Source organism: Heptranchias perlo, chromosome 38 (genome assembly GCF_035084215.1).
Source record: "Heptranchias perlo isolate sHepPer1 chromosome 38, sHepPer1.hap1, whole genome shotgun sequence".
NCBI lineage: Eukaryota > Metazoa > Chordata > Chondrichthyes > Hexanchiformes > Hexanchidae > Heptranchias > Heptranchias perlo.
The window spans coordinates 8,599,328-8,612,103 of NC_090362.1; the positions used below are offsets into that span (position 1 = coordinate 8,599,328).

Below are 12,776 nucleotides of genomic sequence, written 5' to 3' on the forward strand. Positions count from 1 at the left end.
AACTGTCAAGCCAAGTTCAAAACGCCCACACAACCACTTATATAAAAAAAATTGTTCCACAAGCTCTGCTGGGTTGGAGTGAGTTACTCTTCAATGCACGAAAGGTTTTTTCAAAAAAACAAGCCATCTGTTATTCCATTTTTAAAAAAAAGTATGGTATCATCACTGTTTTCAGAATAAGTTTACGCAGAATACTTAAAAGCAGCAACACCTTGACTATTTTGCTTTTCTTTCCCTGATGAGCACATTAGCACACATAGACCTCAAACCACAACAAATGTAAATGATTTTGACTCAACTGAAATACTTGTTACCTTGAACCACTGCACCTACCTTGAAGTGCTCCATCATCAGTTGTTTATGCATGTAGAGCAGTTTGCACACAGGACACTTATACACACACACTCTCAACTTGTTTTTATGCTGTTCGAAGTGTTTGTGTAGCAAAGCTCGCTGATTGAATACAGTTTCACACATTGAGCACTTGAAGATGACTCTGTAAGTTGAGAAATATTTTACATCAGCAACCAACCCACTGGCATCTTATTCACATGAGCAACAAATAGAAATCTTACCGCTTTCAGATAATATAAAAAAAGGTTAAAAAATTAAAGCTATACGCCAGGACAAGGTCCTCCACTTTCCTGCAAATTACATCCTGATAATTAATTAAAAAATAACAGCACTGAGGCCCAAAGCGTGAGGCCAAGGCCTAAATTTTACTCAGAGCCTGGAAGACAGCGGGGAGGGGGAATTCCTGATGGGAAACCCCAAAGTACAGGTTTCCCGGACGCCCTTACGATTTTGACATAAGGACGTCTTTTATTTTTCTTTTAGCCGGTTTCCTGCCCGACAGGCTGGCTGTCAGTTGAATGGGTGAAGTGGAAGGAAGTTAAAACTGGAAATGGGCGGGATGGAGGCAGGTTTTAGATTTTAAACATTTTTACTGCCTCCCCGCCCCCAACCCGCCCGTTTTTCGGAGTTAAAATTTAGGTCCAAGCGACAGACCATCACATTTCCATGTCTAACCTCAGTAGTGTGGAGATGGCTGATTTGATCAGAACACTCAACTCTCGGTCAGCTTTTATTTATATACAAAATATCTGACATATAGGCTGTAGGTTATTTTTTTTAAAAATATGAGGATAAAGTCTTTGCAGGGCTTATCCTGGTGTTTCTCTTAACATGCTCATCAGTGTGTCATTATCTACGTCTTTCAATAAAGACTTAAATGGGGAAATTCTGTATCGAAGAATTATGTGCACTTGCATCTTGGAATAATGTGGGCAAAAATAGTGACAGCAGGACTGGTCATTGAGGTGAACATTGAAAAGAGCATCAGACTGCAGTCTGGTCTTACATGGCCAGTGACTGACTGGTTTCCACTTTCTATCAATGAAAGCGTTAAGAAGTTAAAAAACAAATTGCTGTTCTGATTTCTTTTGGACTGGCCGTTACATACATGTTAATAAACACACGCCAACAATAATGGCATCAGTAACTCTCAGCAATTCCAGATGAATAAAATAACTACAGAGGAAGATGATCACTTTCAGCAACCGCCATTGTTATTTTACAGCGATCTTGATGACACAGCCTCTTTACAGGGTGTGGCAAGTAAATTGGAAGAATTAAAAAAAAACTTAAAATGCAGTTTGGGAATCTCAAGTAAAAGCAGAAAATTCTGGAAATACATAAATCAGATAGAATTTATAAAGAGAAAAGACAATTTAATGTTCTGATGAACATTACATCTTTACATATGCTGACCGACTTGCTCTGCATTCCCTGCAGTGTTTTCTACATTGGTGGCAAATACTTGCATTGGAGATCGGTGCATTGTATGCATGAATAAGCTTGTTATGTAGAAAACGTGTCAACACAACTAAATAGTAATACATGTGTTATGAAACAAAGCGGAATTGAGTCAAAAGAATCAAAATTTTTAGATGAGGACAGAGGTAGAGAGAAATGAGGAAAATAATATCCAGCTAAATGTGAAGAAACAGTGGAAGATAATCGCTTAAACCAAGATGATAACTAGAGCTGTGGTTACCGAGATACCTGCAGTGTGTCACATTTGGATTTGGAAACGTTATTTTTCACACAAATTACCTGATAATATTTGTTACCCAGTGAAGACTGGAGCTTACAGAAAATCATTAGACAGCCATGAATCCAGTTATTTTTATTTTTCTGGCTAGCTGAAGATTTTGCAAATCTCAGTTGGCTCCTTGCATATCTACAGCATTAAGGCATGTTGGCACATCAGATAACTGAACAGAGAGGCCAGCATCAGCATGAATATGCCTAGTATTCTGCTGTGAATTCACTAGCAAATTTCTCTATTCTTGTAGTACACAGGTTCTGTTTTTCACTACTGTTCAAGCATGGCATTTAACAGGACTGGCAAAAACACACTGAAAAGTTAATTGGAACACAAGTGTGAGTAGATGAATAGTGAGATGAACGCAAGTTCAGTTTCTGATCTGCAAGGTATTTTGCAATACTTTTTTCCCCCCGTTAATCAGATATCTAGCTTTAATTTTTAGGTCTTGTGAGGGAATTGGGGCTGTAAATCTCTTTAAAATAGATCACTACATTTTGATGATATAGCATTACTGGCAAGTGGCAACAATGGGATGCTCCTCACTTGAGTTCTGCACTCGTGAAGTTGGGAAAGGAAGCCAATTACGAAAATACAAGAAATGCATCCTGGCACTGTTACTAACCTGAAAGATTGTGAAAGACTGTGAAATTAAAATTTTCATTGTAAAGTTAAATAAAAGCTCTGACTAAATGGACATTATAAATTGGCAGTAATACAAGAATTTTTCTTTATTTTACACACAGAACAAAAGATACTCTTTGTCATCTGAATTAAATCTGGTCAATGATTGGGAAAATATTCTAGGCTGTTTACATGACATTTGTTCTGTTCGCAACAAATCTTGGAGCAAAGATTCTGGGGTTTCTAGACATCAGGTGTATACAAGAAGCTGGAAATGCTGGCCACATAACAAAGCTCAATTAATGGAAGAATTAAATGTCCTGTGCAACTTAAACAAATTTTAATCTACCATTTCACACTTGTGTTTCTTGTGATCCACAAATGCGCAAAGCAGACCATCAGTTTGGAATAGTTTACAGATCTGATTTACAAATCTAACCACCCTAATATTTAATCTCGGTCCTAGCTGCGTGTGGCTGGGGGGGTAGGGGGGGGGGGGGGGAAAGAGAGGGAAAGGGGCAAAGTGGAGTCAAGCAACCCCACTATGCCAGCAGAAATACTGCAAAATTCTTTTCGGCATGACTATTTTTAATAGTGATTTTTGTACAAACCTAATCACACAATCAATTTGAAGAACTCTCCTGTTTCTAGATATTCACTACAGGCTCAAAGGAGAAAAAAAGGATTTCCACACAACAACTCCTCTCTCAATCTTTCCCTTTTGTCTTTTTCTTGAGTTCATTGCACCATTTATATATATATATAAAAAAACAAACAGTTGCATCTCAAAACTGTAACTGAACATTTAGATTCTTGTTTCTTGCTATCTAATTTAGTTTGAGATTCACTGCAGCCTTGCTAATTAAATAGGTTTGTTATAGTGAGATGCTTATTTTTAGTGAATTAATTGATGCCCAGAAACATTAAAGCTGTATCTTGTGGAAGGTTTTAGCCACTCAAAAAGAAACAGAAGATAAGCCCCCGCCCCCTAACAAAATAACAGCAGCAGCACCAACAGCAACAATACAATAGGATCTGATGCACAAGGGAGAATGATTGACAACAGTATCTAGAAACAGAAGGTCGTCAAATTGACTGTGAGATTAGGTTTGTAGGAAAATCACAGTGGGAATGGATTGGAGTGAGCTGAGCAAACCACAACTATGGGTGCATTTGTACCATAGCTTTGCATTGATACTGAAGTTATTATAAATGCAGCCTGAATCCAGACCAGAGGAAAGAGGATCAAGACTCAATGGAGAAGGCAGTCACTCTGCTTCGCATTGGAGTCAGTTCAGACCTTGGCATCTGATTTACACTCCACAAGATTAGCCGTTTCATCTTCGGATGGATGCTAAATCTGGAGTGTGACTGCAACGTAGGCTGTCTGATTGAGAAAGTAAGGCTCAAGCGACATACTCCATCCCATCATCAAGAGTCCGAGCTACAAGTGACAGCAAGTTTTGCCCAGACTGTGAGCTGCTGATCTCAACTGAATCATCAGATGCCGTGGGATCAACGTTCATTACTTCAAACATAACACAGTTCATTGCAGTGAAGCTGCAATGCATTTTTAATGCAACTTTCACAATGCTCAACCAACTTTCTCAGCTGCATAAACTGGGTGCTTGACAGTGGTGGGTGTGATACCATGCTTCACACTCATAAATCAGGTCAGCATAATTCATGTGTGTGTCAAATGCCAAATCACCCCATTCCTGTCAAGTACTGTATTCCTTTAACCGTTAAAAGGCCTGCTCAAGCTGACATAAATTTCCAAGAATTTATCTAGCTGTACCTATAACTAATTCAGATAAGCTGACGTGAGGATGTTGAACTTACTCAGGTGGCCGGTGTCTAACTAACGGATGCTGAGAGCTGTAATGAGAGCTGGCGCTTTGGGCTGACTTGAAGGCCATCGGACATATCATGCACTTATGAAAAAATTCACAGTGGGCGACTTGGATGTGAGTCTTGAGTGTGTTCGGATCATTAAAGATGACTCCACAGTGCATACACCTGTATGAAGGGGAAAGAGCAAAATATAAGAGGCACGGCAAGGAACTCCACAATTACTTTGACCACTTCACAAGTAAAAACCTGCATTTCAGTTTGAACAGATGGAATTAACTACGTTTTCTCTTTGTACTGCTGTCCTTTTAGTGCGGGAAGATTTAAGCAATATTTCACAAGCATGTGATTATCTCTGAATAAAATGGTAAAATACATAGAAACCAGATGCAACTTAGAGGAAGAAAAATCTAAAGAGAGCAGTTTTTTTTTTACCATAAGCTCTCCCCATTTTTATACAGAACAAAATAATAGACATTGCATAATTTTTATTAATGTGTTCTTTTTGAAGAAACCAGAAGACTCTGGAGTAGGGTCTCCCTGGCTGCTAAGCCTTTCTGGCAATGGCAAATTACAGAGAATGTCCCAGCACGGCTCCACTGCAAGCATAAGGAGCTGCCCCCAGGCCTCTTCTATAATGTGACATTAGGAGACCCAAGCGCAGCTGGCTGTAATGTGTCTTCCAGTTTACCCTTCCTCTCTATGAGGAAGCAGCTGGAAATTCATAATCATGCACATAAGGATTCCAACCACACTGTTGAGCAGGATTCCTATATCCAACGGTTTCAGTCTCTGGAATCCACATCCAAGAAATAACATTAAACAATACTCTACATCACTGGTTATCTTAGGAGAACAAATATAGTCCAGAGTCTGATGATGATAAAACACTAAACAGGTTTCACTTTTGAACTTGCCCAGCATTGAAACTCAGTTTAGAAATACCATTTAATACAGTTAATATCAAAGCTACATTTACTGATTCGTTCTCCAGAGTCCACAGACTAATCAATCACTTCCCCGCTCAACCTTTGTATAGATCTAGAAATTGTCATGTAAGGATTCCATTGACGATTCGGTCTCATTTAAACAATTATTTTACTCTCCCCTTAAGTCAAGGAGATTTATTTTGGTATTGACACTTGCAGATATCCATTACCATGCTTAAGAGTCGCCAAACTGAGCTATGAAAGATACTGAGAAGGTAGAGCTTCTGTTTGCATGATATGAAGAGTACACTACCCCTCTAGAAGGAGGTACGTCACTTTCCCAAGCTGAGAGCGTAACTGCAGATTGGTACAGCCAAAGCTTAGGAACCTCCAAATGTATGCAGGATACTTCTGCAGCTTAACTTGCTAAAGCTGTGCAGATTAATGCCAGCACCCTCTTACCTGTTAGGGCTGCAGGATTATCTGGAGCTCAGTTTTCATTGGCATGTCTACCCCTCCATGTCCCATAATGAGCCAGGCTGGAGGGTCAACTCAGTGGTTCCCTGGAGTACTGCAGACCAAGTTCAGGTATTGGATTCCTGAGTCTGCTTGGTTTCAATCTTCGAGCACCAGGCACATAATATCGAACCCATCTCAACCTCAAACAGAGACTCGCTTACTACACTCTGACAAGGATAAAGTCAAAAGGATGGAAAGGAAATCTACTCCCAGGCCTCTCAGTTTGTGACCAGCTATTAGAGAATTTACTGGAGTGCTGCAGTGTGATCTATTGCTTACCAATTCTCCTTCCCAGCCAGTGGAGAAGGCAAGGGTACCTTACTTCCAACTCTGCATTTCTCAAAGACAACAACCACTGCACAGTGCAGAAATAACATGTTGCGTTGATACATCTTCCAATGCTGCCAGCTTTGTTTTCTTTGATTGATGGAGAGGAGGTCTCAAAAATCCAAATAATCCAAATTATAATTCTACCGTTTTACTCTGTCCCCACCTCCACATATTCAGTTATATCAGCAATGACCGGCACACTGAGGTGTATTAGAAATTGGTAGGGACTGGCAAAGTAATTTTCCTTATTAGGAGATATCTTGGAGGATTACTATAACCTTTCCGCAGGAAGAGAGTTTGTAATAGCAAACTGTGCTTTCTTTCCCTCATTTCTAGATGCCTAAATATATTAATTGCTTTGGAACGGGAATTTAAACCAGTTATTATTCAGAAAACTTTATTATTATTCAGAGCCAGAATGCCCTTTACATACTGACCTGTACACTACTGTTCGTGCATAGTGTAGGCAGTTCTCCTTGACATGGGTTTGGAAATAAGCTGAACGACACACCGCACCACACTCCGGACAGCAGTAAGGGGACTTATGTGCATGAATACGGAGATGAGCAGCATAACTGCATTTATTGGGCAGCATCATCTGGCAGCTCCGACAAGTCTTAGAAAAAAAAAGAGGGAAGCAAGAACTGCAATTATAAAATATTCAATTAATACACGTCACTTTTACAGATTGCATTATTCGGTCCCAAACAAACTGCATTATTTTGGGGGGTGGGGAATGAACCGGAATGCATTGATCAGTCCCCAGTACACATGTTTAGGAAATATCAGTGTTGATTTAGAACTTGATCCACCAATGGACATGGTAATGCCTTCGAATGTCAAGAGGAGGTGGTTAGACTCTCTCTTGTTGGAGATGGTCATTGCCTGGCACTTAAGTGGCAAGTAACATTCGCGCCAGATATCAGTCCAAGCCTGGATGTTGTCCAGGTCTTGCTGCATGCGGGCACGGACTGCTTCATTATCTGAGAGGTTACGAATGGAACTGAACACTGTGCAATCATCAGCGAACATCCCCATTTCTGACCTTATGATGGAGGGAAGGTCATTGATGAAGCAGCTGAAGATGGTTGGGCCTGGGACACTGCCATGAGGAACTCCTGCAGCAAAGTCCTATGTAAAACTAGTTGCTATTTTACTTTCAAATATCCACAAAACAGATTTTATTTTTTTATATTTGGTATTTTAAACAGTTCTGGTTTAATTATATTTTCTTTAGTGTGGGGCACAGTGGAGCTACAAACCTCCAAAATAAAACTTTAGGAAAGAATACCTCCAGTTCCATTTTATTACCAAATGACCGTTTTGTTAAGTTTGTGCATTAGAACCATGACCTGGCCATGTTACCATGACGTGGTGTATTGAGGGCTGTGGGAGTAGCGAGGGGGCAACGGCCTCTTGACAGCTGTAAACTGAAACACACATTCTACTACTGCATCTCCGTAACTAAATGGAATCAGAAGCAGCTGTTGCTATTTAGCTTAGATTGGGAAATAGTATCGAATAAAAGGGAATTTAAGTTTAATTGTTCTCATCATTGTTAATTTGTTGACCAGTGAGGAGAATCTATTATGGTTCTTTTTGTTAAGCATTTTGACCTCAGTTGAGAATTTTGGGTTTGTTTCTACAATGTTCTATTTGCCATCTTTCTGTTAACAAGTATGTAAAACTTTCATTTCGAACATTACTCTTTGGTTCCTATTGTTTTTCATTGACCAAGATTTTAAAATTCATTCTGTAATGCGAAGATCTTGTACATATGCTCAGAATTTGCTTATTAATGCCCGTTCTTTGACTGTTACTTGCTCTGCCACTTTCCTCACATCTGTACAAATACATCTCGTACAAGGATGAAAATAAATACCGAAACATCTTATATGCAGGAAGATATCACTCAAGCGCATTGGAGTACTTGGCAGGGCCTGAAGGGAGAGTGCTGAGATATTCTAAGCATTTGACCTAGTGTGGCACCAAGGAGCCCTAGTAAAATTTAAGTCAATGGAAATCAGTGGGAAAACGCTCCAGTGGTTGGAGTCATACCTAGCACAAAGGAAGATGGTAGTGTTTGTTGGAGGCCAATCATCTCAGCCCCAGGACAATGCTGCAGGAGTGCCTCAGGGCAGTGTCCTAGGCCCAACCATCTTCAGCTGCTTCATCAATGACCTTCCCTCCATCATAAGATCAGAAATGGGGATGTTCGCTATTGATTGCACAGTGTTCAGTTCCATTCGCAACTCCTCAGATAATGAAGCAGTCCGTGCCCGCATGCAGCAAGACCTGGACAACATCCAGGCTTGGGCTGATAAGTGGCAAGTAACATTCGCGCCAGACAAGTACCAGGCAATGACCATCTCCAACAAGAGAGAGTCTAACTACCTCCCCTTGACATTCAACGGCATTACCATTGCCAAACCCCCACCATCAACATCCTGGGTGTCACCATGGACCAGCCACATAAATACTGTGGCTACAAGAGCAGGTCAGAGGCTGGATATTCTGCGGTGAGTGACTTACCTCCTGACTCCCCAAAGCCTTTCCACCATCTACTAGGCACATGTCAGGAGTGTGATGGAATACTCTCCACTTGCCTGGATGAGTGCAGCTCCAACAACACTCAAGAAGCTCGACACCATCCAGGACAAAGCAGCCCACTTGTTTGGTACCCCATCCACCACCCTAAACATTCACTCCCTTCACCACGAGCGCACTGTGGCTGCAGTGTGTACCATCTACAGGATGCACTGCAGCAACTTGACAAGGCTTCTTTGACAGCACCTCCCAAACCCACGACCTCTACCACCTAGAAGGACAAGGGCAGCAGGTACACAGGAACAACGCCACCTGCACATCCCCCTCCAAGTCACACACCATCTGACTTGGAAATATTTCGCCGTTCCTTCATCGTCGCTGGGTCAAAATCCTGGAACTCCCTTCCTAACAGTACTGTGGGAGAACCTTCACCACACGGACTGCAGCGATTCAAGAAGGCAGCTCACCACCACCTTCTCAAGGGCAATTAGGGATGGGCAATAAATGCTGGCCTTGCCAGCGACGCCCACATCCCATGAACGAATAAAAAAAAAGTTTTACAGTATCCAATTAACCCTACTATACAGAAAAGTATCCCAAGATACTTGAGAACAATGAACAACAGAAGTGTCTGAAAGAAAACAGGTTTCTGTTTTGTGGGGAACAGCTTAAATGGGATTACAGCATCTCCTTTTCTGAGGCACAGTAGAAAGTAGCAGGCACTCCAATACACTAAGTTACTTGGTAGGAAAGGACTGATTGAATAAAATCAAATTAGGGAAGACCAGAGCACAGAATAACGTGGTGCAGAACTTGTACAGGATGATGGGAATAAAGGGACAATAAAAGATTGGAATTCAAGGAAGACTAGATGGCAAAGTGGGGAGGGTCCTGTTCTTTCATCTCTGGGCATGAATCGAACACATACTGATGGGTTCTTTGCCCAATCTTCTTTGCCCAAATGCATTTCAGGTAGATCCCTTACAGATGGCATTTCCAAATTGGTAGTGTTCCCCAGGAAATAGATAGAACTGCTCATAATCTGTCTGCAACTGATAGCCTGACCTAGATGCTTTGAAATGGAAGCAACACTCAAGTGAAATAATGACTGTTGCTTAGAGGCTGGGATTAAGACTAGTTATTGGGAAATTATAGAGGGAGATATATCTTGTGCCTATTTCATTCTGTACCTGACCTTACAGTGTTGTACTCAAAAAATGGGAAAATGTTCCATTCCCACAACTTACAAATGTGTACAAAAAAAAACACACATGCAAGTGCCGGTGCATATTTTAAAAGTCCTAGATTTCTAACCTGATTGATCCAGTTATATTCTGTTTGACCAATGCAGTACTGAGTGAATGCTCAGTTGGAGCACTGTTGGAGGTACCCTTTTTCAGATGAGATGTTAAACTGAGGCCTCATCTGCCCTCTCAGTGGACATAAAAGATCCCACTATTTGAAGAAGAGCAGGGGAAGCTCTCCCGGTGTCTTGGCCAATATTTATCCTTCAACCAACACGGCCAAAACAGATTATCATGTCATTTATCTCATTGACCCTGCTGTGCACAAATTGCATGCTGTGTTTCCGACATTATAACACTGACTACACTTCAAAAGTACTTCATTGGCTGCAAAGTGCTTTGGGATGTACTGAGGGTGTGAAAGGCACTATATAATGCATACTTTTTTTTCTTTAGTCTGCTGGGTAGCACTGTTTGGGGGAGGGGGCAGGACAGAGCAGTGAGAAATGTGTGGGAGGTCAGAATTCTTGAAAAGTTTTGGTACAAAACGTCTCCAGATCTCACGGCCATAGTGTTATTACACACAGGCACAATACTTTTCAACTGTGATATGTGTGTGAAAACAGCAACTCATCACTTGACAAACAGCACCTTACTTATTGTGTGAACATTAAATACTAGATAGACGGTGCACAGCCGAATGGTGGAGTTACTAAGTGCAAAAGCCCAGAGGAACTGGATGAGAGAGGTCATCGGATCTGGCTGGGAGCAGTTAATGACTCAAAAAAACTTATATCGCGACTTTCACAAACTCAGGATATCACAGCGCTTTACAGCCAATGAAGTATGTTTGAAGTGTAGTCACTGTTATAATGCAGGAAAAAACATGATGGAACTGGTTGGGAGGAGGTGACAAAGCCCAAGAGCCCAAGGGAGCTAGCTTGGAGGGGTTAGTTAGCTCAAGAGCCTGAGGGAGCTGCATTGACAATGGTCAAGTTACTGCCATTAACCTGGGGTTTAAAATACTAACTGGTTACACAACAGTCGCAGCAAGCATTTAAATCAATTATTTAATACTGCTGAAGCCAAATGTTCCAGACAGCCTAACCTGTAAACACTGCAACAATGACAGAGGCTCTTTACAGGGGCCAAGTTTTATACTTCTTGGGTTTGTTACTTCTAACCTCGACTATTCCAATGCTCTCCTGGCTAGCCTCCCATCTTCCACCCTGCATAAACTTCAGCTCATCAAAAACTCTGCTGTTGTTTTCTAACTCACACCAAGTCCCGTTCTCCCCTCACCCTTGTGCACGCTGACCTACATTGGCTCCTGGTCCAGGAATGCCTTGATTTTAAAATTCTCATCCTGGTTTTCAAATCCCTCCACAGCCTTGCCCCTCCCTATCTCTGTAACCTTCTCCAGCCCTACAACCCTCCGAGATCTCTGCATTACTCTAATTCTTGCCTCTTGCGCAGCGCCGATTTTATTCACTCCATCAATGGCTGCCTAGGCCCTAAGCTCTGGAATTCCCTTACTAAATGTCTCCACCCCTCTCTCTCTCTCCTCCTTTAAGACGCTCCTTAAAACCTATCTCTTTGACCAAGCTTTTGGTCACCTGTCCTAATATCTCCTTGTGTGGCTCAGTGTCAAATTTTGTTTGATGTTCCTGTGAAGCGCCTTAGGATGTTTTACTATATTAAAGGCACTATATAAATGCAAGTTGTTGTTGTTGTTGTTTATAGTTGGTGCCTGAACATGTCATACTTGGCTGTGATGATACCCAATCCTGAGCTGCAAGCGTTAATAGTTACAACAGAATGTAACCAGCAGCAGAAAATAACCCGTGAGCTTTCATTAAGGATATTGGGTCTCACCAACTTTCTGGATCTCAGTGGTTTGGAGGGTGGGGGCAGGAAAGGGGAAGAGGGGAAAAGCCCGAATCTCAAATTGTCTGGGTCAGAACAGCATTAAAGCATGTTATTTTCTAAGAATACAATTTATGAGCATAACTGTCTCCATAAGCCATTCCAGGAAGCAAATTATGGAGTTCATAATTTTTTCTCTTTCTTCCTTAAAATAATGAGGCTGGTTATATTTGCAGGAGAGCTGATGCTGTGAGGGGGCAGATCTGACATCCTGGCACAGGCTTTTCAATTAGGGGGTATATTTGGTGGATTGGGGCTTCTACCCGCCCCGTAGATATCCCCCTGACCCCGACCGTAATTCTGACCCCAGGATCACGCGTAAGTGAGGCAGGCTCCCTGGTCCCTGCTGGCAGTCACGCCAACCTGGAAGTGCAAAGTTGCAGAGGCAGACAACTGTAGCAAGGGGAGGAAGAGGCAGTCTATGACCTCCCTACAATATTGAGATTTTCATCTTCTGTTATTTGTCTTGCTGCTCTTGGGGCCTTTGCATACCAGTGATCTGGGAGTGACTATACACTTTCATCTTGAGGAGAAAGTTCAAGTTGCCCTTAGCTGACATTTAGATGCTGGACGTTGGGGACCATTATGTGGCCCCAGCGTTCAATGAGGGCACGTGATAGTAAACACACTGCAGGCTGTGTTTCCCTCATTTTAAATTAATTTGCATGCACCCGCCCATATACTGACAGATGCCTTTTA

General features: G+C 41.7%; 1 protein-coding gene across 4 annotated transcripts in view; it reads right to left on the reverse strand.

Annotated features, from left to right (window-relative positions):
• The window catches only part of znf592 (zinc finger protein 592), a 133,907-nt gene that overhangs the window by 27,538 nt on the left and 93,593 nt on the right, over window positions 1-12,776 (reverse strand). For all 4 annotated transcript variants that reach the window (XM_067973388.1, XM_067973387.1, XM_067973389.1 and 1 more), the window contains 3 exons: window positions 6,798-6,976; window positions 4,574-4,750; window positions 334-496 (listed from right to left, as the gene is read on the reverse strand). In XM_067973388.1, coding sequence (XP_067829489.1) covers window positions 334-496; window positions 4,574-4,750; window positions 6,798-6,976 — 519 coding nt within the window. The remainder of the gene's footprint in view (window positions 1-333; window positions 497-4,573; window positions 4,751-6,797; window positions 6,977-12,776) is intronic.